This window comes from Juglans regia, chromosome 1, assembly GCF_001411555.2.
Source record: "Juglans regia cultivar Chandler chromosome 1, Walnut 2.0, whole genome shotgun sequence".
NCBI classification, from domain to species: domain Eukaryota; kingdom Viridiplantae; phylum Streptophyta; class Magnoliopsida; order Fagales; family Juglandaceae; genus Juglans; species Juglans regia.
Window position 1 is genome coordinate 12,319,751 of NC_049901.1, and position 25,089 is coordinate 12,344,839.

The 25,089-nt window shown below is 32.5% G+C and overlaps 2 protein-coding genes and 2 long non-coding RNA genes across 5 annotated transcripts; 2 read left to right on the top strand and 2 right to left on the bottom strand.

Moving 5' to 3' along the window:
• Positions 1-253: 253 nt before the first annotated feature.
• Positions 254-4,834, bottom strand: LOC109016611 (G-type lectin S-receptor-like serine/threonine-protein kinase LECRK1). Its single transcript, XM_035683922.1, has 2 exons — positions 4,731-4,834; positions 254-2,838 (listed from the first exon to the last, which is right to left on the bottom strand). The coding sequence occupies exon 2, from the start codon at positions 2,797-2,799 to the stop codon at positions 457-459; it is 2,343 nt and encodes a 780-aa protein (XP_035539815.1). The 5' UTR covers positions 2,800-2,838; positions 4,731-4,834; the 3' UTR covers positions 254-456.
• A 768-nt stretch (positions 4,835-5,602) lies between these two features.
• LOC109018301 lies at positions 5,603-8,520 on the top strand. The gene is made up of 4 exons (XR_002000552.2): positions 5,603-5,979; positions 6,082-6,143; positions 7,218-7,305; positions 8,234-8,520. It is a non-coding gene; the product is annotated as an uncharacterized LOC109018301 (long non-coding RNA).
• Positions 8,521-8,789: 269 nt separating this feature from the next.
• LOC118344145 lies at positions 8,790-11,254 on the bottom strand. 2 transcript variants are annotated; one of them, XR_004797910.1, is made up of 4 exons: positions 11,065-11,254; positions 10,931-10,993; positions 9,793-9,921; positions 8,790-9,306 (listed from the first exon to the last, which is right to left on the bottom strand). It is a non-coding gene; the product is annotated as an uncharacterized LOC118344145 (long non-coding RNA). The 2 variants fall into 2 exon arrangements; XR_004797909.1 differs by having other exon boundaries at positions 10,926-10,993.
• Positions 11,255-20,609: 9,355 nt separating this feature from the next.
• LOC118348314 lies at positions 20,610-24,379 on the top strand. Its single transcript, XM_035689819.1, has 2 exons — positions 20,610-23,529; positions 24,330-24,379. Exons 1-2 carry the CDS (start codon positions 20,610-20,612, stop codon positions 24,377-24,379), a joined length of 2,970 nt encoding a protein of 989 aa, XP_035545712.1.
• Positions 24,380-25,089: the final 710 nt, after the last annotated feature.

Consider the following 25,089-nt stretch of genomic DNA (forward strand, 5'->3'; position numbering starts at 1 on the left):
ACTCACTGCAAAATCAGTTTGTCTTTGTTCTGCTGGATCTGCTTTTTGTGCTATTGTTGTAAAAATTAATGCACAACAAAGAGGCCGCACTATTTGGTATTCGAGTGAACCCTGATATAGGTTGATCAAAGTTCAAGCAGTGCATTGGTTTTGCATAAAAAAATAGAAAACAACTTCAAATTATCTGCAAAACTAGCCTCAAAAACGCCTGGTGAGTCAGTGACTCAGTCAATGCCCATGTTTGCAATCAATGTAGTCGGTAAACCATTGCATCCCATATATGAATACAATACATTAAGAAACCAAAACACTAGTGTTGCAGTGGAATACATATATTTGGAACAACAGCTAGAAAGAAAAAGAAATTATTACACCAATAACAGGAGATCTTTTGTCTTCTTTATCCACTTCGAAGCAACAAAATGTACTGGGCACTTACTATTATTTCAAACCAATTTAGAGGGCAGTGAGAAAAGATGTCGGACTGGGAGGGATTGGAATATCAACAGTCCCTTCCAACATATGTAGAACCTTCTTCATTGAAGGACGAAGTGACGGCTCATCTAGAATGCACCAGAGTGCTACCTTAACCATTCTTTCCAATTGTTTCTTGTCGACCACCTCATCATTCAAAAGTTTGCCTAGCTCGCCACACTCAAAGCAATGGTATGCCCATTCTTCAAGGAGTGCTTCTTCCTCGGGAAGATCAAAGTCCGCATTCCTTCGGCAACAAATAATCTCCAAGAGCATAATTCCAAAGCTATACACATCTACTTTGATTGTCACGGGCAGGTTCCGATGCCACTCTGGTGCGACATATCCTTTTGTGCCTCTTATGTCGGTATATGTTTTGGTTTGGTCTGGTTTCAGCAACTTCGCTAATCCGAAATCAGCGAGTTTTGCACAACCATTCTCATCCATGAGAATGTTATGTGGTTTTATGTCGCAGTGAATGATCTGTGGCTCACACTCTTCGTGGAGATAGAGAATTCCTTTTGCTATATTGCGAGCAATTTCAATTCTTCTATCCCAAGAAGGTCGTTGTTTTGATGGCTTGAAGAGTATATCCGCAAGTGAACCGTTGCTCATGTAATCGTACACCAAAAGCCTATTCGGTCCATCATGGCAATACCCGAGTAAACGGACTAGGTTTTTGTGATGTGTTCTCCCAATAACTTTCACCTCTGTCTGAAACTCTCTTTCCCGCTCGGTCAACAATTTGTCCAGTCGTTTGACGGCCACCATCTTCTCGCCATTCCATATTGCCCCTCTATAAACAATCCCAAAAGCTCCTCTACCAAGCTCTTCCTTGAAACCATCGGTCACTTTCTCAAGCTCTACATAAGTATATGATTTTGGAGCAACATCCTCACCCAAGCCAACTTGTTCATTGTTAGATTTGTTTTTGTTGGCCCGAACACGATATTTGTAACCTACAAATCCAGAAACTGCCAAGACAATGCATGCAAATGCAATCAACGAAACACCAATAATGAGGATGTCCACTCGATTCTCCTTGTTACTTTCTTTCGGCACAATTGGATCCGTAGAGAGTGAAGACTTGCCTACCTTGATGAGGGCTACGCTCGAGTCACCCTGTTTTCTTCTTCCAAATCTCAAAGGAAGCCTTTGTTTCCAACACTCTCCGTCTTTGTACAATGCAGCTTCACAGTTACAGTCCCTCAAACATGCTTGTCCACATTCTTCTTGGGTTAGAGATATTTGGATAGAATAGTTAGCATTTTCCCATACGGTATTAGGCTCTACTTCCATGGTATATCCGGAAACTGCTTCATTGCTTTTGCAACTTATAGAATCAAAATTCCTTTCACATCCTGAAGCCCAACTATCTTCGTTAACATGTTTGAATTCGGGAAGACATTTGCAGCCAGCATCTTGATCGTATAGAACACAAAATCCATTGATGCCACAGAGACCCCCAGGGAGACACACATCGGTCGGATTTGACCATGTGGCGTTCCAATCACCATTCTGATCCAGATTGTACGAGTAATGTCGTGAGATGCCGTCAGGGTCAATTGTCAAACGATAAATTATACCTTTTGTTGGACTTCCCTGTGTAATATTCACTATATATATTCTGCTTCCATTGAGCAAGTAGAGGTGACCATCAGTATCAAAATTGAGTGAAACACTAGGTCCTTGTCCAGGAACACCAACTCCCCCATAACCATAATCAAGTGTGAGTGGGGTTCCAACCGGGTACATTGCCAGCCAGCCATCTTGTTGCATTATGAGACGAAAAATGCCTGTTGAGTGGTCGGTGTCCGAACGACTGGAAAACAGCACTTCGTCGGTCTTGAGCTTCTGACCTGGTAAGAAGGTGTCGGTTGGATGGTCGAAACTCTGCCAAATTGTCGAGTTATCAGAGTCATAGAGAACAAAGTTGCCCGAATCCAGCATCGATGCAGCTGCTGCAGCAGCTTCGGGACTACTAGCGATCGTGGTCTCGCTGCCTTGTGCCGATTGCAGAATTAGCCGTCCGTCGCTTGTGAAGTTCAATTTAACATCAACGGGAAGTGGAGGATCGTCTCGATTGGCTGTCCAGACCACAGTCTTTTGTGGAATCCCGGAAATAAAAACCCCGACAGCATAGTCGTTGCCCTGCTTGTAGAATCCAAAGGCATATAGACCAGAATGTGATAGCCATGAAGAGTTGGTACCACCGGTGCCTGTAGGTGTTAACAAAGAACCTGGCCTGATAACGAGTTGCCCATCTTGTTGAGCTTCTGCAATGAAAATTGCTAAGAAGAAAAGAAGAAGCAAGATGGTTGCCATCACCTCAGAATTATTCCCTCTACGTTTTTCTTCCCCTCGCTGTGTTTTCAAATTGGAGAATGAGAATAATGTTCATCAATCAAAGAATGCAATACGCCTCTATTTTCATTGATTAAAACAAGAGTTTTTTATGTCTACAATTTCATGTCGAAATTGTTTGTAATTGCTAATGAAATTTTTAGGTCTTCCGATTTTCTTGATTTATTTCTAGAAGAATTACGTGGATAAACAAAGTGAATTCGAACCCAAATATTACATGGATTAGAGCACGAGCATTGGTTTCTCTACATGCATATTTAAAATCACATCTTTTAAAGATTGATTTTATATAACAAGGAACACTCCCACATTGAATTATGCATCGTTGAACCAAATAATAAAAAAATATTTTTATTTTTTAATTAAACCTTCTTTTGTTTTTTGTTTTTTTTTTGTTTTTACAATTAGTACCATGTGCTAAAAAATAGAAATTCTATATATTTAATTATTACAAATTTCATATATCCAATTTTATCAATAAATATTAATATATAAAATCAAAGCACGTATAAGAATATATTTATCAATTACCTTTCTAAATCAATCAATCCAAAAAAAAAAAAATCAATAATCACCAAGTACACAAAATGCAAGTGAACACACCCATTAATTATACATAAATAAAAGTCTATATAAGTATTTTCTTTATTTTTTCTTTGAAACTGGTTCACTGTACTTGGCTGAGATGCGACATTATAGTTCTATTCATAGATGTGGTCATGTCGTTTTATGTTTTATATGAGATTTATAACGCTAAGCATTTTTCACATTAGCAATGATTTTTCTATATGCATATAAAAAATCACATATTTTAAAAATTGATTTTGCATATCAAGAAAATTATTGAATTATACCTCTTTGAACTAAATAATAATAAATTATTATTATTATTATTTTCCTAAAATTAGTTTTTCTTGATATGCTTCAAATAAGCAATTACCATATTATTTTTTGTTGATATGCTTCAAATAAACAATTATCAATCTGGTTAGAACACTTTCATTGAATTAGTTAAAGTTAAAGTATATTTTTTGTGAATGTAAGATGAATTTAACTTTTAACTATTACATTCACATAAATCTCAACATTGGAATAGTCATTTTTTCATTATATGACAATAAAATAATAAAAGATGAATTTGGCTTTGGCTATTCACATTAAATCTCTACATTGGATTATCTATTTATTCATGAGTAATTAATAATTTCAAAATTATTTTATTTTTTTTAATTATGAAATTATATATTTTATCATATTTTACTATTTATAATATTATATATTAATTAGTAATCATATTATAATTAAATTATGGGTTAAAAATAGAAACTAGAGAGATATTGATGGAGACCTCAAGAGAGAGAAACAAATAATATAAAATAGATTTGATGAATAAACAGTATCTTTCAAATTTAAAAATTACTTTAGAAGTTATTGTAGCTATATTCCAAATATAGCTATTATAATGTAATACATTTTATGGCTCAATAGCTAAATTCTCATTAGATTTAATTTTTAGCTAATCCAATCAGAGTGCTCTTAAGTCATCTTTGATTAATTTCTTTGTTTGTGCTGTTGTTGAGAGAAAGATTAAAGGGTATGAGAGAGAAAAAAATAGTAAAATAATGTTTAGAGAGTGAATATTATTTCTTTAAATTTGAAAAAAACACGAGTTCGTATCATATTGTTTATAGCTATGCAAAATTTTAAATATACATAATATAATACAGGTTAATTTGAAGAGATATTACGTAAATATGAAAATGAATATGAAGAAGCATTAATAGAAAAAAAAAAAAAAAAGCAAATAACATAAAGAATGAAAGCTTACAATAGTGAAAGTTGATGTCGAAGAAAAAAGAAAAAAGAAAAAAAAGAAAGCTGATGACCCGTACCTTCTCTTTTGAAATCTGTATTGATACACGTCCGTTTTGATCAAAGGTAGCGACAGGAAATACTGTGAAACTTGTAATACATATAATATGAGAGAGTTTTGGGATGGAAGAATGAAGATCACACCGAGAACCAGACATGGATTTATAGAAATAAGAGCACACAAGGCCTGCCTACAAAAGAAAAAAGCACACAAGGCGTGAAATGGTGCATGATTGTGGGGCCGGCTGGGAAAAGTCTTGCATAAGATCAAGACAAAGCATGGCCGCCGGTGGAAGGATTGTCCTGTTTTTTGCATTTTGAGCACGCCCAATAGATATTCATTCTATTATTTAAAACATATTATCAAATTCAATTTTTTTATTTTATATAATAATTTGTACAATATATCATACATTAATTTAACTATTTTCTTTTCATATCATTTAAATATTATATTTTTTATTCATTTCAAATATTTTTCTTAATTATCAATAATATCTTCATATTCTTTTATATTTACAATATCTCTCCATATACAACATCATATAATTATATTATATTTTAAATTAATCTAAATTTATAAATCAAATTAAAATATAAATTAATTTAAAAAATAAAAAAAATAATTATATTAAAAATAATCCAAATTAGAGGGTTTTTTTTTTCCAGATGAGAGTATATATATATATATATATATATTTGATTTTTTTTTATATAATTTGTAGCAATTCTAAAAAAATACATATTTGATATTAAAATTAGAGTCCTTCTATATAGAATCCACTGTAGTGGGTGCACATAATGCACTCACTACGTGGATGCTTTCTCTTTTTTTTTTTTTTTTTTTTTTTTTGAAATTTAAAATCAAAACGTGCCAATTTGAAAATCTGAATGTATTTTCATTCCCCCGCGAAGCACCCTGCTCCTTCGCAACCCACGTCTGCTTCCACAACCCAGCACCTCCCGGCGACGCCGTCTCTCGTCAGTGCCACCGAGCGGCGCTCCTCCGTCTGCCCAGCGCCTCCACTGTCCCTCGAGCTCGTTGAACGGAGCAAACAAGATTTGAATCATGCGAACCCTCCTTCCTCGCCACGAACCCACGTCCATCAGCTTCCTCTTGCCAGTGCCAGCTCACGACTGCGTCTCTCTGTTCAGGGCCAAATCGCGACGCTCGTACGTCTGCCCAGTGCCACCACTCCCCGCGAGTTGATTGAACGGACCAAACCAGCGACGGGACTGAGTGCTCTGTTTCGCCAAATGGTTTGCTAGGTAAATATTGTAGTACCATTTTCCCATCCGTACATGCTATGTTCTTCATGTGTACATCGAGATGTGATTTTTGTGTTTTCTGAGATGGGTATGCTTTTCCAGAAAATTAGGGTTCGTAACTGCTCTTGTGCGTGCGCATTGCTATTATTGAGGCACATTTTGTGGTAAGTTAATGGACATCATTTTTTTTTTTATGTTTTTATTTTCAGAAACATTTCCTATCTCTCAATGTTTGTTTTCCTTGTATGATGCAAGCAAGCATTGTTTACTAATGGCAGTGTACAAGCTAACATAACTGGAAAAAATATGTCCCATGTTCGGGATCAGTATACCAAAGTAAATGGTTCTCCAACAAGTTTAATGGATTGTATTAATTCGTATCCCAAAGTAAATGGTTCTCCAACAAGTTTAATGCAATTCTCCACCATCTAACCACTTCAGCGTAGGCACAATCTTGACCAAAAATGACTTTAATTTTTCATCAGCGACTGCATTCCCCACAATATCTAACTGTGTCAAGCTCAAGCCTCTAAATATTACAAAAGCTTCCCAATAATTTGCCAGGTTGACATCACCAGTCACCATTTCATCACGAACCCAATCAATTTCTTCTGTATGACACAAAGGCGATGAACACAGATACCATGTTCATCAATCGAGTGTGAACCTAACTGGTTGCATGAAATATCCAACACTTTATCCAACTCAAAAGAACCTCAAATTTTTTATTTATTTAATTTTTTTACTACTCACAGCCCGCTTGATTTTCTCTCTTCCTCTCCCTCTGTTTCCATTTCAAACTTCCCTGGTTTTTTCTCTTCCCCTTCCCTCGCCAAGGTAATAGTTTAGAATGAAAGTTGAAGATCCTCAATTCACTTGTCACCTGCAAATGAGTCTTTTTTTTTTTTTGGCAGAAGAAAAAGAGAAATTCCTTAGGAGGTGGCCAATGAATTGAGATGAAGTGGTGGCAAATATACGATACTTAATGAACTAGTATTGGCAGACTACTTTTAACAAGATGTTCACATTATATGGTGCGATAAGTTTACATATTTTTTAGACAAGTAATTTTATTGAATGCTCCTATTGATTTTTCTCGTCAGGTTTGTTTTCTAGTTTTCATACAGAGTAAAATCTAAGTAGAGTTTTGTGCTGATCATTCGGTGCCTTATCCTTTATACTTGGGATTTCCAGTATGGTCCACATTCATTAATTCCAAGATGAACTTCACGTTACAGGTATTTGGCTCTTCTTGCAAAGTATCCTGTGTCAACAAAAGCTCTAACATCTGCACTTTTAACTTTAATTGGAGATTTAATCTGTCAGGTACACTTTCAACCAAACAAAACTATAGATATCTGGTATTTCTTTGTGAGGTGTTTTAAAGATTAATGACTTTCTGTACTCATATCTTCCTAATTATCCAACTAGAAGTTAGGATAGAAAACTTTCAGTTTAGCTTTCGTAACTGCCTAAAATGAGTCTAGGATGCCACGTCCTGGATGAAAGTAACAGTAAGAGGGATTTCTATGTTATGGTTGTTGGGGGATTTGCAGGGAAGGAAATGAAAGTTTTTTTTCCTGTTTCATCAAGCCAGTGATTTTGCTCTTTTTCGATAAATCTGAAGTGGCTTTCTGGGTTTTCATTTGTTATGTAAAGTGTTGATGTTGTCTATATATATCTAGTGTTTGGTTGATGAGAGTTTTAAAAAATAATAGAGAATTTATTGGCTGAATGATCTAAAAATGTATAAGCTTAATCTATCATGCAATTTTCTTTTCTTGGTTGGGTTGGGAATTTTCATCTGTAGAAAATGGAATTCCTTCATCTTTCAATATGGCTTGGGAGGGTAAGAATGTTGTGACAACTGGGTGAAAGATTATTTCTGGTGCTGTTATTAATGTTTATTATCCACTTGGTTTGGCTCTGGTGTCAACAGATTTTTTCAACTGTGGTTGTTAGCCTAAAGAAATGAGGTAGCAAGTACTGTTTTGGATGAGTTATCTACTAGTCACAATTATTTAGAAACACAGATTATGAGTTGAAGAGCCTCTGTTTTCACTTTTTGGTCACAACACTCTATGCCTAGTTTCCTATTTCTTTTTAGTATCTTCGAATGAATTGTTTTCAACCATGAAAAAACCAATATGCCGCAAAGAAATGGAAAGTGAAAAATGACCGATTCTATGCTAATAATTGATAATGATACTAGGGGATTTCTAAATATCTGATGTTGAAGCTACGTTGTTTGCAGGAATGTTATTTACGAAAGTTATTGGGTTGGAAGTGCAAAGAAATTGCTCTTTGGTTCCCCGAAGGCCCTGCTAACTGGGGGAGTAGCCTACACCCTTGGATCTATGAGTAAATGCTTGATTAAGTTGCTTGATGCCCATCGTCCTATTTTCATTTGTTGTTAGACTATTTTGAGAAGCTAGTTATGAAGTTTTGACCTGGCTGGGTCATACCTATTTCCTTAGAACATTAGACTTGCTGCTTATCATTTAATGTAACGATATTTATTAAATATAAAGTTGGATGTGGGTTTGCACGGATGGATGGATGGATTGATTTAACCCATTGGATGATAACAATACTTGGGAGAAATGTGGACATGCTGTACGGATGGCACCAATGTGTCATCTGGAGCTTTCCAACAAGCCACTTAAATTCTCATTCATTTACCATTGCAGATGACGATTTACAAGACAATCTCACTGAGAATAGTACATATTTCTCAAAAAGAGAACAGAGGACTCGAATTTCATACACTGGCTGAGAACATCCTAACCATAATTTAGGTGCCCAAAAACAATACATGTAAAATGAGGTTTCTTTGCATTTTGGTGCCCAAGAAGGCACTAAGAGACCGCCATTTATTCAAAACAAATCCCACATTGGTGCCCAAACGTTCTGAAATTGCAAAAATGTTTTAGGGAAGTCAACTGTGGAGAAATATACATTCAGCATTTAAACTTCCTGCTTGAAATAATTTTTTGTACTTCTCAGCCTTACAAACTCTGGAAACCTACCCTTTGCGAAATCAAATGGTAACATGCTGTGGTGAAATCAAGCAATATTTGAAACGAGAAGCAATATACCATATACAATATACCATATACATAAAAACGAGTGTCTCCAACGATGCGATAAATCTTGCCGTCACAAGAACAAGTGTCTCGAATGTTGCCGTTAAATGCCATTATGTTAAATCTGAGAACTGTAACACTATTGGGAAAGAAGGCTGTATGATGGCAATTGTTCCAACCTTGTTATCTCTTCAAGCAATAACTCTTGTTCTAGCTGATGACGCGTCGATTTCATCACCGCCTGTAAGCGGAAAAAATAACAACAATAATCTCAATTTGGTAAATCTTCTGTTCCACCATTAAGCAAATCAAAGAAATGTCTCACAAGCAAGATGACCGTAAACTACAAATTCAATCAACAAATTGTCACATACATAACTCTGTAAATGAACATCATGAACACAATAACTGCAGATGAAATTTTCAAAGTACTGGTGGGATTGTGGCCCCAACCGCCCAAATGATTGATCATTGGACAGTCTGAATGCACTTGTTATTAATGTATTTAGGTCAATGCACCTCTACAACTACTAATATGGGCTGCTGCATGGCAAGGAGATGGTCAACTAAGTACCTAATTTTGTTACTATTTCCACATTTTCCTGAGTCCAGCTCAGTATGAGTTTTCATAGCAAAATTGATCACAACTATACAATAAACATTGGACCACAATGACATTTGTCACCATTTGGGAACCTAAGAGGTTTTGAATAAAAAACAAACTTACTGTTAGCCCAAGGATTGGCAGCAAGAAGCACTTCTATCTGCAACAGACGTGCACTGTGAGTACTCGCTCATTGTCCCTAATCCTGGATTCGTCGCCTCTTGCTCTCTTCTTGGAATTTGCATGCTTTCTCTGTTAACAATGTTTGTATTCATATGGATTAACTAGTTAATGGTGTTACTTATTACGGGAAAACAACAGAAGAAATGACAAATTGGATTAGTCAAAGGGTGCACATTTCAAAAATTGCAACCATTCCCAAGTTAACAGATTGTAATTATTCTCAGCAAAGTCATCAGGACGTAGAAAGAGTGCAAATTTCATGAAAAGTGCAGCCAACTCATGTCATCTGCATGCAGAGAAAGCCCCACTCTGACCATTTTTTTCCTTTTTTGTTATCATATTTGTCCAGAAAAAGGGAGAATAAAAAAAGAAACACTAGCCCCATGTTAACAGAATGATTAGTTGCAAAGCATGTTTTGAACAAAACTAGTTTTAGCAAGAACTAAAAAGACCCAGCTACTTTGAATTTCAAGAACAAAAATACATAAACATACAACCGAGCGATACATTTTAAACAAAATCCAAAGGAGAAAAAACAAGCGCACACACCAACACAATAGACAAACCTTCCACCCACCAGACACCAGAGGGAAGAAAAAAAAAAGAACCCAAAATCAATTCCTTTTGAATAAGATAAATTTGAACCATATTTCGCAAGTGGTGTTCCCCTTCTCATTGCACCACCTTTGTATGCAATCTCTGTGTGCAAACTGAAAATGAAAAACAAAATTTTTTTTTTTGAAAATTAAGCAGAAACAGAACATAATCACATCAACAAAACAAGCAGTAATATATAATTGTATGACTAAACCCAGTAATCTAAAACTAGCCAGGATAGAATGCAACCTTTAATCTCTAGCTAATACTAGATATGCATCATCCAGAAACAACCTCATTAATTTCTAGCAAAATACCATTAACTTACAGCTCATTTAACTAAACCCTAGAGGAAAAAAGAGATGCTGTAAACACAGAGAAAAAAAAATAAATGTATGACTAAACCCTAGAATCACAGAGAAAAAATGAGTAATAAATGGAAGAACTTGAAGAAGATTATTTACAAGAAACTATACATTACCCCTCCTGCATATCCGAGGGCTTCGCGTCGGTGAATTGAGGGCTTCAATCTGAGTGTGTCGAACTTGCAGAGAAGAAGAAGAAACCTTAAAGAAGAAGAAAAAATCATAGAGAAGAAGAAGAAGAAGAAATCACCTACGAACTTGAAATTGCACTGCAGAGGAGCTCGAGGCTTCGGGGGAGGAACTCGAAATCTCAGGACAGAGGAACTCGAAATCACAGTGCAGGGCTTCTCGAGAAATCACGTTGCAAAGGAGTTCCGGGGGGTGGGGGAGAAGAAGGAAAGAAACGGGAAAATAGAAGAGGAAGAAAGAAACCGGGAGGGAGGAAGAAAGAAACGCGGGGGTTGGAGGGAGAGGAACGAAATGGATGAAATGAAAATTCAAAATGAAAATGGCTGCTTCGTTTGGGGGGGGGGGAGGGGAGGGGGACACGTCATGTGTGCCATTTGGATGCAGGAAACAGTAGCTTCTACCAAGATTTATTCTTAAAATTAACGTCAGAGGTGCAAAGTGCGTGGGAAATGTTGGGTGGAAGACGAATAGATGAGAGAAAATAATTAAAAAATTATTTATAACTGTAAATAGCTACTACTAGATGTAGCAATAAATTATTTATTAGACGTGGTTGTCAATTCGTGAAGATTTATGAAAGCAAGGAAAACTAATATTGGAACAACCATAGGAAATGGCCTCCCACCGTCAAATCACCTATCATCCAAACTATTTGCCTAATAAAAATAATATAAATTCAAGAACAACAAAACTGTGGAAAATTTGCTCTTCAGCATGTAGAAAGAAAGCCCAAAAAAGAATTTCTAGCATCTTTGAATTGAGCGAAGTGTCTTGGGATGTCATTATTGCTATTCTTGCGTCTTATCAGGTTTGTTTTGTTTTTACTTATTTGGGTTTTTGTGTTTATGATTCTGACTGTTTTATGTGTTGATCTTTACTGGTCCGAAAGGTCATTTGAGCCTATTAATGCGGGATGAATGCCAACTCAGCACTTCTTTTCAAGTCTTCGTATTCTTTTCAAGTTTCGTTTTTTTCCATGGAGAGAGATTATTGGATAGATTGAGGCATCTCCGAGAAAATTACACATGTTCATATAAGGATAAAAGACCGATAAATTAAATCAGTCAGATTAGTTTGGAGTGTAGAATACTCTATTATTATTTATTATTTTAATATTATTTTTATCTACTTTTTATTAATATTTAATACTCTACTATTATTTATAAAATATCAAAAATTACCTCACTACTTAGATGCAACCTCAGTCTTCCACCACGCGGCTAAACCTAACAAAATTATAAAGGTGCTGTTACAATTTGTAATGGTATTTATTTATTTTGAGATTATGATAGAAACAATTTTTCAACCATTTTAGATTCCATCTTTCTCGATCGCTCACGGTTAATGTGCGACTGGGAATAGTAAGGAAATAGTCTACACAAGTAAGATTGTAAATAAATCAGTCTGTTCAATAGAATGCTTGACATTTGTTTTAGTAAATTTGAATCGAACTTGACTTGTGAGGAAAAAAAAAATCTCTTAAAAGCAGACATCCACTCGATTAGTAAATGACACATATCTGACTCGACTTGGCCAAGACCCATTTATGTCGACTGGACATAGTAGTTCGATTCAATTAAAACTTATTCATACATCGATAATTAATAATATAAACATAGCATATTTTATAATTAAATATATAATATGTAACCTAGTTATTTAGGCCTATATATTGAATATATTTTATAGTTATACTTTATAATTTATGTAACAATTAGTCCATAAGATTTTATATTTCATATATTAATAAGTAGAAACTTTATATAAAATGTTGATATATACTACTATCTTATCGTGTTAGTAATTTATATAGGAATAAAATATATAATTATTATGGATAAATATCAACTAATTATATATTAATGATTTACAAAATATTAAAATTTTATAATTCAACAGATTGGGGTTTACTTAGCTGTAAAAATTCTATTAAATTTTAAAAAAAAATTTATAATTTTTTTATTTTTTTAATTATTAAATTTTATTAAAAAAAACTAAATAGAGCCAAGCTCAAACAAATATTAAATAAAAATTTTAAATTCGAACAACTTGATGTGCGAGCTCTGCAATCCAAACACTAGCTCACCTTGAATCATTACAGCCCGCTTTACAAGGCATCATTAAATGGGCCTTTGTGGGCTATGACATCACATATGACATCACATCCACCCAGACATGGAATTTATAGAAACAAGAGGAAATGGTGCATGATTGTGGGGCCGGCTGGGAAAATTCTTGTAAATTAAGATCGAGACAAAGCATAGCCGCCGGTGGAAGGATTGTCCTGTTTTTGGCATTTTGAGCACTCCCACCAGCTTCGTTTAGTACTAAATATCTTTTAATTCATTTCAATTCATTATTATAATTTTTTTAAATTTTAACATAAAATATAATAAATAATTTAATTTTTTCAAATTCTAAAATAATAATAATATTAAAAAATAATATTCTAACAATATTTTATCATCTCAACTCAACTCAACTCAACACACTTCAACATCCAAACGCAATCTAAGACTTCGTTTAGAAGTTGAATTCATCTCAATTTATTTAAATTCATCATTACAATTTTTTTAAATCTTAATATAAAATATAATAAATAATTTAACTATTTTAAATCTTAAAATAATAATAATAATAAATAATAATATTCTAATAATATTTTATCATCTCAACTCAACTCACTTCAACATCCAAACCCATCTTTAAAATTAAAATAGGACGTTACTAGGTCCTCGAAATTCTCTGCCGAACACTCAAAATATATATACATATATATATATATATATTTTAATTTTTCTTTCACCATTTTATAAACTATTTAGATATATTTTGAAAATTAAAAAAAAATCACATATTTATTTAAAAGCACTTACTTAATCATTAAATAAAAAAATTAAAAAAAATTCGGTAGAAGATTTCGGTACAAATCTTATGTGAAAATAGTGTTTTCCTTTAAAATATATCATCAAATTCAAATTTTCAATTTTACATAATGAATTTTACAAAATATTATGTATCAATTTATTTATTTTTTCTTTATATCATTTAAATATTATATTTTTTTAATCAATTTTATTCATTTTAAATATTTTCTCTAAACTATTAATGATATGTTCATATCTTTTGATATTTATAATATCTCTATATATGCAATATCATATAATTAAGTTCTATTTTAAATTAATCTAAATTTATAAGTTAAACCAAACTAAAAATTAATAAAAAATAAAAAAAAAAGATTATATAATAAAATTAGTACAAATTAGAAGGTCATTTCTTCCTAGATGGGACTATATATATTTGATATTTTTATATAATTTGTAGCAATTCCAAAATATATATATTTGATATTAAATTAACGTTGGAGGTGCAGAGTTTGGGAAACATTGGGTAGAAGACAATTAGATGAGAAAAAAATGATTAAAAAATTATTTACAATTGTAAATAGTTATTACTAGATGTAACGGTAATATTGTAGTCAACTGAAAATTACAGATAAATTAGATAAATAAATTAGATAATCCGTTGGATGCCATTTTTTGATTATTTTCTTCAAATTATAACGAAATAGACAACGAAATAGGAGTTTTACATTAAAATATCTTGTGCACAACGCGTTATTTCCACGTTATCAGAGCATTGATATTGGATTAATCAAATGCCTTTTCATCTTTATATTTGAATAATTTTAACAATAAATGGCCCACATTGAATTAGCCAAAGACTTTTCATCTCAACAATAAACAACAGTAATTTCATTTTTCTTTCTAAAGATGAAAAGTCCTGTAGCAAGTCTAAACTCATTGTTTATTATATTTTGGCTCCTCTCTCCAGTGGCTCTTTGCCTTCTTCTTTCCCGGGACCCTTTTCTTGCAGTTGTGATGTATTGTCTCACATTATAATATGGTGGAATAAAAGTAACAAATATCATCTCATGTTCGTTACTTTACCTTTCTCTTTATATGGTGGGATAAAAACAACAAATATTGATATCGATTTTGTTTATTGAATTGTGAAAATGAAAATGAAAATGATTGTTAGAAATTATAGGTGATTATAGGAGGTTATGAAAATAAAATTAATTATAAAATAAAAATTAATTATAAAAATATAAAAATAAAAAATAATAATATTTTATTATTATAGAGAGTGTGATGACTAATCCAATATAGACTTTAAGTTTTGAATGATTAATTAAAAGTGAAAAAGTTACATATTAATCAAAATTTAAAGAGTAAAATAGTCAATCCAATACCAATGCTCTCAAGACCCCAAAATGTCTGTCATTATTACCTTCGTCTTCTTTCCAAGTCTTCAAGTCTTCGTCTTCCTTCCAAGTCTTCCCTTTTCCTTTTTATATATTTATATATATATATATGAACATGCTGCAGTTTCCTCGGAGATGCCTCAATCCATCCGATTATCTCTCAGTGGAAAAGATATATATATATATATATCTTCCTTATCTTAAAAGCACGTATAAAGATGAACAGTAGTGAACAGTGGCACCGTTTTTTTTTTCCCGTTGGCTTTTCTCGTTCCCTTTTGAAATTCAGTTCGAGTTTCAGTGTTTCCCTTCCTCTTCCTCTTCGTTCGGTTAGCACCATTTACAGACTAAAAATATCTAATCCTTATGTAAAATATCTAATATTCACATATAAGAGATGAAATATCTCATCTAATCTACACACAATTCACATTTACAGAACAATTTCCAAACTCAACTCGAAGAAAAAATTTTCCCGTGCTCCTGAGATTTCTTCTCGCCGTTGGTACGCCGTTCACTTCTATTTCACCTCTAACTTTGTTTTTCTCTTTTCTGGTTCTCGAATATATTTTTCTGTTTGTCCGTGTGCCTTTGAGTGGGGGAGACGGAGGGAGACGAAGGGCTGCGCGTGGGGGACTCCGAAGGTGGGTGCGATGGTCGCCGCCTTGAGGGGAACTCCTCGGTGGTGGCCGTGAGCTTCGGTGGCGACGTACGGCGGCGCGAAATGAAACAAATGGGTGAAACCCATTTTCGTTCGGTTTCCGTGGGGGAGACGGAGGGCTGCGCGTGGCGGCCTTCGAAGGTGGGTGGGATGATCGCCACCTTGAGGGGGACTCCTCGGTGGTGGTCGTGCCCTTCGGTAGCCGCGTACGGCGGCAGAAAACCACAAAAATGGGAGAAACCCATTTCGGTTCTCTTTCCACGGAGGAGAAGCATGGCTGCGCGTGGCGAACATTGGTGGTGCCGGGGATGCTCATCGGCGTGAGGGGAACACGCCGGTGTAGGCGGTGATGATGGCCGGCGCTCGCCGGCAACGGGCTTCGCTGGAGGAGAGGAGCCGAGCTCCGGAATCGCGTAGGAGAGAGAGAAACTGTTTTCAAAATAAAATGTTTTCGAAATCAAATGAATTATTAACTATTTATATTATTTACAATTTTCCATCTGAAAATATTAAATAATAGTAAATTTTTTTTTTTTTTTTTTACAACTCTACTTTTGTTCTTACTAGAATTTTATATTGTTGAATTTTTTATATAGGTTGAGCTCCATGAAATTGAAAGTGGAAACAAAATATCTCAACAACTAGCTGCTCATATAAAAATATCAAAAGTATGGATCTTTTAACTTTTTAGTTTCATACTGTGAACTGATAACTGAAATAGTTTATTTTGCTTCTCTGATTTTAGAATCTTTTAAATTATTTATTTAATATCATTTATTCAATATTTATTCTGTTTGAACTTTGAGCTGTATTAAATTATAATTTCAAATTAAATGTTATTCCAACATATTTAAATGTTATATCTTATTAGTTACATATGCATGTTTATAGAAAAAAAAATTTAAAAATTGTTATAAAATTACTCATAAAATTCTACCGACAAATTTACTTCTATATGTAAATACTTACATCAATATTTACAGTTTTACCCATATAATTATACATAATCAATTAGTACAATATTAAAATTTTTAAAAATCGAAAATTTAATTAAATAATTTGATAAAATAGAGTATACATTCAATAAAATCAATATTGTGCATAAACTTATATTTTAAAATATGCTTCAAGAACAAAAATGAAATAAAAATTTTATAATAAATATTATACATATAATAAATATTTGATAAAAAAATAATAAAAATTAAAAATAATATGGAGTGTAGAGTGTTAGAAGGTAATGAAGATTTTTTTATAATAAATACTACTAACCAGTATAAATAGTAATTAACAGTCCTATAGTATGTGATACAATAATAAACAGTACTGAACATTACTCATGAATAATAATAAACAATTACAGTAATAAATAGTTCTAAACAGTAAAATAAATGATAGAATTTTATTAAATATTTTAAAAAATTAAAATCATGTAAATAATTAGAGTTTTTAATATAATTTAAATCTTATAATATTTTTAATTAACTAAAATCTTTTTATCTAAATGATTTTCTATCATTATAATATCTTTAGAATTTTCAAAATAAAAGAGATTTACTTTAATAATGAAAAATGTGAGAATAATATAAAAATAAAATATTCTGAATTTTTTCAATGCTCCTTGGGTCATTGAATATTATGATTGAATTTTACAACTTGTATTTTAAAATATGCTTCAAGAACAAAATGAAATAAACATTTTATGAATATTAATAATAAAGTTTGTAAATAATAGAGATGTACTTTCCGATTAAATAATTATTAGATTTTAAAAAATGAAATATAACAGTTGAATAAAAATTATTATAAAATTGAAATATTCTCAAATTATATTTTTTTAATCATACCTCTTCTGCTATTATTTTATTACTAAACAATTTGTTTTCCTTTTACTATTTATATTTGAATTAAAATTTAAAAATTGTTATAAAATTACTCATAAAATTCTACCGACAAATTTAGTTCTATATGTAAATACTTACATTAATATTTACAGTTTTACCCATATAATTATACATAATCAATTAGTAAAATATTGAAATTTTAAAAAATCCAAAATTTATTTAAATAATTTAATAAATACATAATCAATTAGTAAAATATTGAAATTTTAAAAAATCCAAAATTTATTTAAATAATTTAATAAATACATAATCAATTAGTAAAATATTGAAATTTTAAAAAATCCAAAATTTATTTAAATAATTTGATAAAATAGAGTACACATTCAATAAAAATAATATTGTGCACAAACTTGTATTTCTTCAAGAACAAAATGAAATAAAATTTTTTTGAATATTAATAATAAAGTTTGTAAATAATAGAGATATACTTTCTGATTAAATAATTATTAGATTTTAAAAAATGAAAGTTTAGTAGTGGTATTAATGAAAGTTTTTATATATATAAACTTGAGACAAGAAATTCTACCGACAAATTTAGTTCTATATGTAAATACTTACATCAATATTTACAGTTTTAACCATAGACAAGAAATATATATAAAAACTTGCAAACAAAATATAACATTTTCATGAATTTCAAAATTTGTTGTTTCCTTTTATTTGTTTAAATATTTAATTTAATTGTAAGTTTTTTATTTCTATTTCCTTCATCTGCAATTCATGCTATAACAATTATATAATTTCTATATCTATTGGTTGTTTATTTCTAATTTTCATTATCTCTTTTTTACAGCTTCGTTAAATTTGCTGAGTTGACTTAGTTTTTTTAGTATTTTTTCAAGACTACCAAGGTAACCAACGATGTTATAAATATATCTTTTTCAATAGGTTGTTTTATTCTGTTGGAATACATACTTAGATTAAAAAAGTTTTCCAATTTGCATCATTATGAGTTTCTTCTTTATCCAGTTATCGACAAGAATTATTTCATTCCATGTATAAATGAAAAGTGGTAAGCTTATATTAATAAATTAGTATAAATTTATCATTATATGATTAATTAATTCTTTGATATTCTTATAACTTTGATTCTTGTTTAAAATGATTCCCAAGGTACTACAAAACATCCTAAGATAAACAATTTATATGAGGCTCTTTCTTTAGAAGAAAGAGAACATATACGACAAAAAAAGAAAGAAAAATATCTACAACAAAGGAATTCTACGAATGATACTACTCAACATGAAGAACAATTTTTCTCCCAACCAATCGTTGATGATGAAACAAATGTGTTGGGAGATCATATAGAATCCATACACAATAATGAAGAAGTCAGGCCATATTGTACAAAAAGACAACGCACTTTTCGCGCCGAAGCTGGAACCAGTGATATTTCCTCCGTTGAACAGTTCAAATATAGTTCTAATATTGGTAGTTCTGGAGCACTCTATCAGGAAATAAACACAGTTGAAATTACATCAACAAAATCTCTATTTCGGGGTAAGAAAGATGTATAAAATTAAATCGTATTTCTTTTCCTTCTTTTCCCTTCTTATATACAACTTCATTCAATGATACCACCATTTGAAACTATAGCAACTTTAAACATTTACCTCATTTTTATGATTCATCTTTCCTCCATAGGAAATCAACATCAACAATCAGCTGGTCATAGGAAAATATTACAAACAGTGCCATTTGAGGCAACTCTCTTACCATCATTACCATTCTGTAAATTTTGTGAAGCAAAAAGATTTCAATATGAAACAAAAGATTTTTGTTGTGCCGATGGAACAATCTCTTTAACTACAAATGATGTTCCAGAACAACTTTACCATTTGTTTACTTCCAACACAGTTGAATCAACCAACTTTCTTACGTATGTTCGCACATACAATAACAAATTTGCTTTCACATCATTTGGAGTTAAATTTGATAGAGATTTGTGTAGAAGGAACAAAGGTATTTACACATTTCGAGCTCAAGGTCAAATCTATCATTACATTAATGATTTGATTCCTTTGGATGGACATCCTTCATATCTACAATTATATTTTTATGATACCGAACATGAATTGGACAATCGTGTTTATGACATTGGAAGATTGGATTCATCAACTGTTGCTCAACTTATGGATATTCTTCATGTTAATCCATACTCAACATTCTTTCGAACTCTTGGAGATCTGCCCAATTTGGAAAATCACAAAATTCATATCAGATCAGATGTGGGTTTGGATCAGCGTGTTTTTAACACTCCGTCAGCTTCTCAAGTAGCAGTTATTTGGATTGAAGATGATGATTCAGAACATTTGAGAGGACGAAATATTGTGGTATTCAATCATGCAGGTGGAAGTCATATAGTCCAATACTATTTTGGCTGTTATGATCCACTGCAGTATCCATTGTTATTTCCTTTTGGTGATACTGGTTGGCACCAAGGAATATTAAGAATAAAGAAAGGTGATAGACTACCACAACAAGTAACAAAAGCATCAGTCGACCCTCAACAATCAGTATCAGCAGAACAACTGCTTATAAAGGAACAAGAAGGTTAAAATAATAATTCTTCTTTTAACTTTTAATTGTTCTAATATAACAATGTTACATTTCTAATTTATTAAATTTATTATCTTACAGTGCTGAAAAAAAACAGAAAACAGCAGGTTGTCTCATGTCGCGAGTACTATTGCTACAAACTTCAAATTAGGAAAAATACAAAATCTATTTTACTATTCTCGGGCCGTTTACTGCAGCAGTTTGTTGTTGATATGTACGTAAAAATTGAGACGTCAAGATTGGATTATTTTCGTAATAAGCAACAAGAGATTCGATCTGAAGTATATCAAGGAATAGTTGACAGTCTATCAATTGGACAAAGCAATGCTTCTAAAGTTGGTAAACGCATCATTCTGCCTTCTTCTTTTATTGGAGGTCCAAGAGATATGCGTAAGAGATATATGGAAGCAATGACTTTAGTCCAACGCTTTGGAAAACCGGACATCTTTTTAACCATGACATGCAACCCAAGTTGGAAAGAAATCTTAGATGAATTGGGTCCACAAGAAGAAGCACAAAATCGTCCTGATTTGATTGCACGTATCTTTAGAGCAAAATTAGAAGAACTGAAGGATGAATTATTCAAACGGGAGATATTTGGGAAAGTTTCAGCATACGTATACGTCATTGAACATCAAAAAAGAGGACTACCACATGCACATTTCTTGATCATACTACAAAGAGATTGGAAAATCTATACTCCAGAATCTTTTGATGAAATTGTATCAACAGAAATACCTGACAGAGAAAGAAATCTACATTTACACAAGACAGTAAAAAGACATATGATGCATGGCCCCTGTGGAGTACTGAATCCGAACAATGTGTGTATGAAAGCAAATGGCAGTTGTAAAAACCACTTTCCAAAAGGTTTTGTACCTAACACAACCGTTGGAATCGATTGTTTCCCACAGTACAAACATTGTGATAATGGAATGACTGTCAAAGTCAGAGGTAAAGATTTAGATAACCGTTGGGTTGTTCCACATAATCCATATCTCCTCGCAAAATTTGATTGTCACTTGAATGTAGAAATTTGCTCAACAATCAAAGCAGTCAAATACCTTTATAAGTACATTTATAAAGGTCATGATCGTGTTGCTTTCAACTTGATTCCTGAACAAAACATCCAAGATATAGATGAAATCCAACAATTTCAATCAGCCAGATGGATCGCTCCACCAGAGGCTATGTGGAGAATATACGGTTTTATTCTTAATGAAATGCATCCATCAGTTTACAGTTTACATCTACATCTTGAAGATCAACATCTGGTAGCTTTTCATGCACATGACAACCTTAACAATGTTCTGAGATCTGATTTTACGGCAAAATCAATGTTGACTGAATTCTTTTCAACAAATCAAACTAATGAAAATGCACGAAAACTACTGTACAAAGAATTTCCTGAAGCTTTTGTTTGGAACCAACAACACAAAATATGGACTCCAAGAAAGAAGAAAACTGTTATAGGCCGCATTGTTACAGCAAGTCCATTCGAAGGTGAAAGGTATTACTTACGAATATTGTTAAATCATATAAGAGGCCCTTTATCATTTGACCACATCAAAACAGTTGGCAACGTCACTGCACCAACCTTTCGTGAAGCAGCTACATTACATGGTTTGTTACAAAGAGATACCAGTTTGCAAGATTGTATGCAAGAGGCTTCCTTATACCAAATACCACACAGTTTAAGACGGCTATTTGCAACAATTTTAGTATACTGTAATCCAACAAATCCTAGAGAACTTTGGAAATATTTTGAACAAGATATGTCAAGTGATTTCCAAACAAGTGTTGCAACATCAGCAGATATTAGGACAAAAGTCTTACGAAGCATCTCTTCTACACTTGAATCGATGGGAAAAGACATAAACATGTTTCATTTAATAGAACATGATGTCTCTTTTGATCAGAACGAAACTGAAGCTAGAGAAATAAATGATGAATTTGCAGTTTCGATACCAGAAGAAGATCTTATGGCTTCGATGAGTCTTAATTCTGAACAACAACACGCATATGAATCAATTTTGCAGAAAGTCCTTCTAAATGAATCTGCTGCATTTTTCATTGATGGTCCGGGCGGAACAGGGAAAACATTCTTATATAAAGCACTTCTCGCTACAGTAAGATCAAGAAACTTAATTGCTCTTGCAACTGCATCGTCTGGTGTTGCTGCATCTATTTTACCTGGAGGTCGAACAGCCCATTCACGCTTCAAAATTCCATTAGATCTTGACAAAAATAGTACTTGTTGTGTAAGCAAACAAAGTGCTCTTGCCAAATTGTTACGTCTTGCAAAGCTAATCATATGGGATGAAGCACCTATGTCTAGAAAAGAATGTATGCAAGCATTGGATAAAATGTTACGAGACATAACTGATTCAAGATTACCATTTGGTGGAAAAATTATCGTATTCGGTGGAGATTTTCGTCAAGTCTTACCTGTGATTCAGAAAGGCACAAGACAAGAAGAAGTTAATGCTAGTTTAGCATCGTCATATTTGTGGTCTACTTTAACTAAGATTAGGTTGAGTGAGAATATGCGAGCAAGATTCGATCCAAACTTCTCAAATTATTTACTTCAGGTCGGAAATGGAACAACACCAATCACAATTGAGAATAAGATCAAAATTCCCAATGAAATGCTCATTCCTTACAGAAATGATGTGGAGTCTTTAGATGATCTGATCGATGCAGTCTTCCAAGATATTGGCAGCTATTCAGAAAATTTATCCGAAATGACAAATCGAGCTATCTTGACACCAAAGAACAACTCTGTCGATGAGATAAATACAATACTTATTCAAAGATTTCCTGGTACAGTTACACAATACTATAGCTTCGATGAAACGATTGATACATCAGAACAAGGAATCATGGAGGATTTTTTAAATACATTGACACCAAATGGACTTCCACCTCATGAGCTGTTATTAAAAAAAAATTGTCCCATCATGTTACTCAGAAATGTCAATCCTTCAGAAGGTTTATGCAATGGAACACGTCTTATTTGTCGCAACTTTGAACGAAATATCATTGATGCTGAAATTGCAGTTGGTCACCACACCGGAAAAAGAGTTTTCATACCAAGAATTCCTTTCTTGCCAAATGCAGATGACAATAGTGGTTTTCCATTCAAAAGAACACAATTTCCTATCAGATTAAGTTTTGCAATGACAATAAATAAAGCACAAGGACAGACATTAGATTTTGTTGGTGTATACTTGCCTCAACCTGTATTTTGTCATGGCCAACTCTATGTAGCACTATCAAGAGCCAAGACTTCTGCTTCAGTAAAAGTTGTTATAAGACCAGTATCAACTCAAGATTGTGAAGAAGCTGAAACAAATAATATTGTTTATAAAGAATTACTAACACTAGCATATCCATCATAAACTTCTGTAAGTAATGAAATTTCAATATATACCTCTCAATTAAATACAATTTATTTTTCCATTATGTAATTTTCAGAACTTCCTGTTTTTCTATTATTGAAATTGTCTTATTTAAATTCAATTGTTTAAACTAATATTTTTTTTCTCTTCATTTATAAGTAGGCTTCAACATGCGGACTATCTATACATCAATCAAAGACATTACTCCAAGTACAAGAAATTGGAGCATCAAGATGATTGTGTCAGACAAATCTCCCAAACGTACTGCACAACATTCACCGACAAAATATCAAAATTTGACATTAATAGACCCTGAGGTAACACATTGATATCATTATCATTCTTGCAAAAATATACTTAATATTTATATTATATTCCTTCACATGATATATCCAAAATAAATATGTTTTCCCCTTACAACATAGATTCATTCTAACTATATTCTCAGATTAAATCTTATATATATTTAATAAATACTATTTTACAATCAATAGAATAGAAATAACTATTCATTTATACAATATTATGCAGGGCAACCGACTACAAGCAACAATTTTCGGCAAAGATATAGACCTACGTAATGACATGTTGCACATCTTCCGGTCTTACTACATCAGTAATGCTTATGTTAAGCCTTTAGATCCCAGGCATAGAATTGAAGCGCATGAATACCAGTGGATCTTAAATTCAAGAACAATCATCGAAAACATTCAAGATAACGAAGTGGAATTACAACCACCAGAATATGATATTATCCCATTCACCAATCTGCATGAGTACAAAGACACTGGAACTGAAATAGGTAAATATCACATCGATATATTTAACGTACATCTTGATACTCTTATTCAGTTTTCACAATTTTTTTTTTTAACATAATTGGACAGCTATTCTGGCGATCGCAATATACATGAAACCTCCTAGAGAAATTACCTCAAAACATGGGCCAACAAAAATTCAAGAAATATATGTTATCGACCAGAGGTAAAAAAGATTTCTCAACTATATATGTGATATTAATAAATTCTTTAATTAACTTATTTTCAATACTATTTCATCATGCTACACTTTTAAATATTTTCTCCTAAAATTTACAGCCTAATGCCCATATGGTTGACTATGTGGAGTCGATTTGTGGATGGTGAATGCCGAACAATCTCTGATATTATTGAAGCTAAGCCAACTCTACTCGCAACACGTATAAAAGTTGGTTCATACAATGGTATATCACACAACTTATAATATCAACATTTATTAAAAATAGAATGTTATTATCTACTAACAAATATCT

What these genes read in the sequence shown, in the direction of transcription:
- LOC109016611 (XM_035683922.1), bottom strand. Translation starts at nt 2,799, where the DNA reads ATGGCAACCATCTTGCTTCTTCTTTTCTTCTTAGCAATTTTCATTGCA.
- LOC118348314 (XM_035689819.1), top strand. Translation starts at nt 20,610, where the DNA reads ATGTACGTAAAAATTGAGACGTCAAGATTGGATTATTTTCGTAATAAG. An exon ending in AAATGCAGATGACAATAGTG is followed by an intron (nt 23,530 to 24,329) that starts GTTTTCCATTCA and finishes AATATTATGCAG; the next exon opens with GGCAACCGACTACAAGCAAC.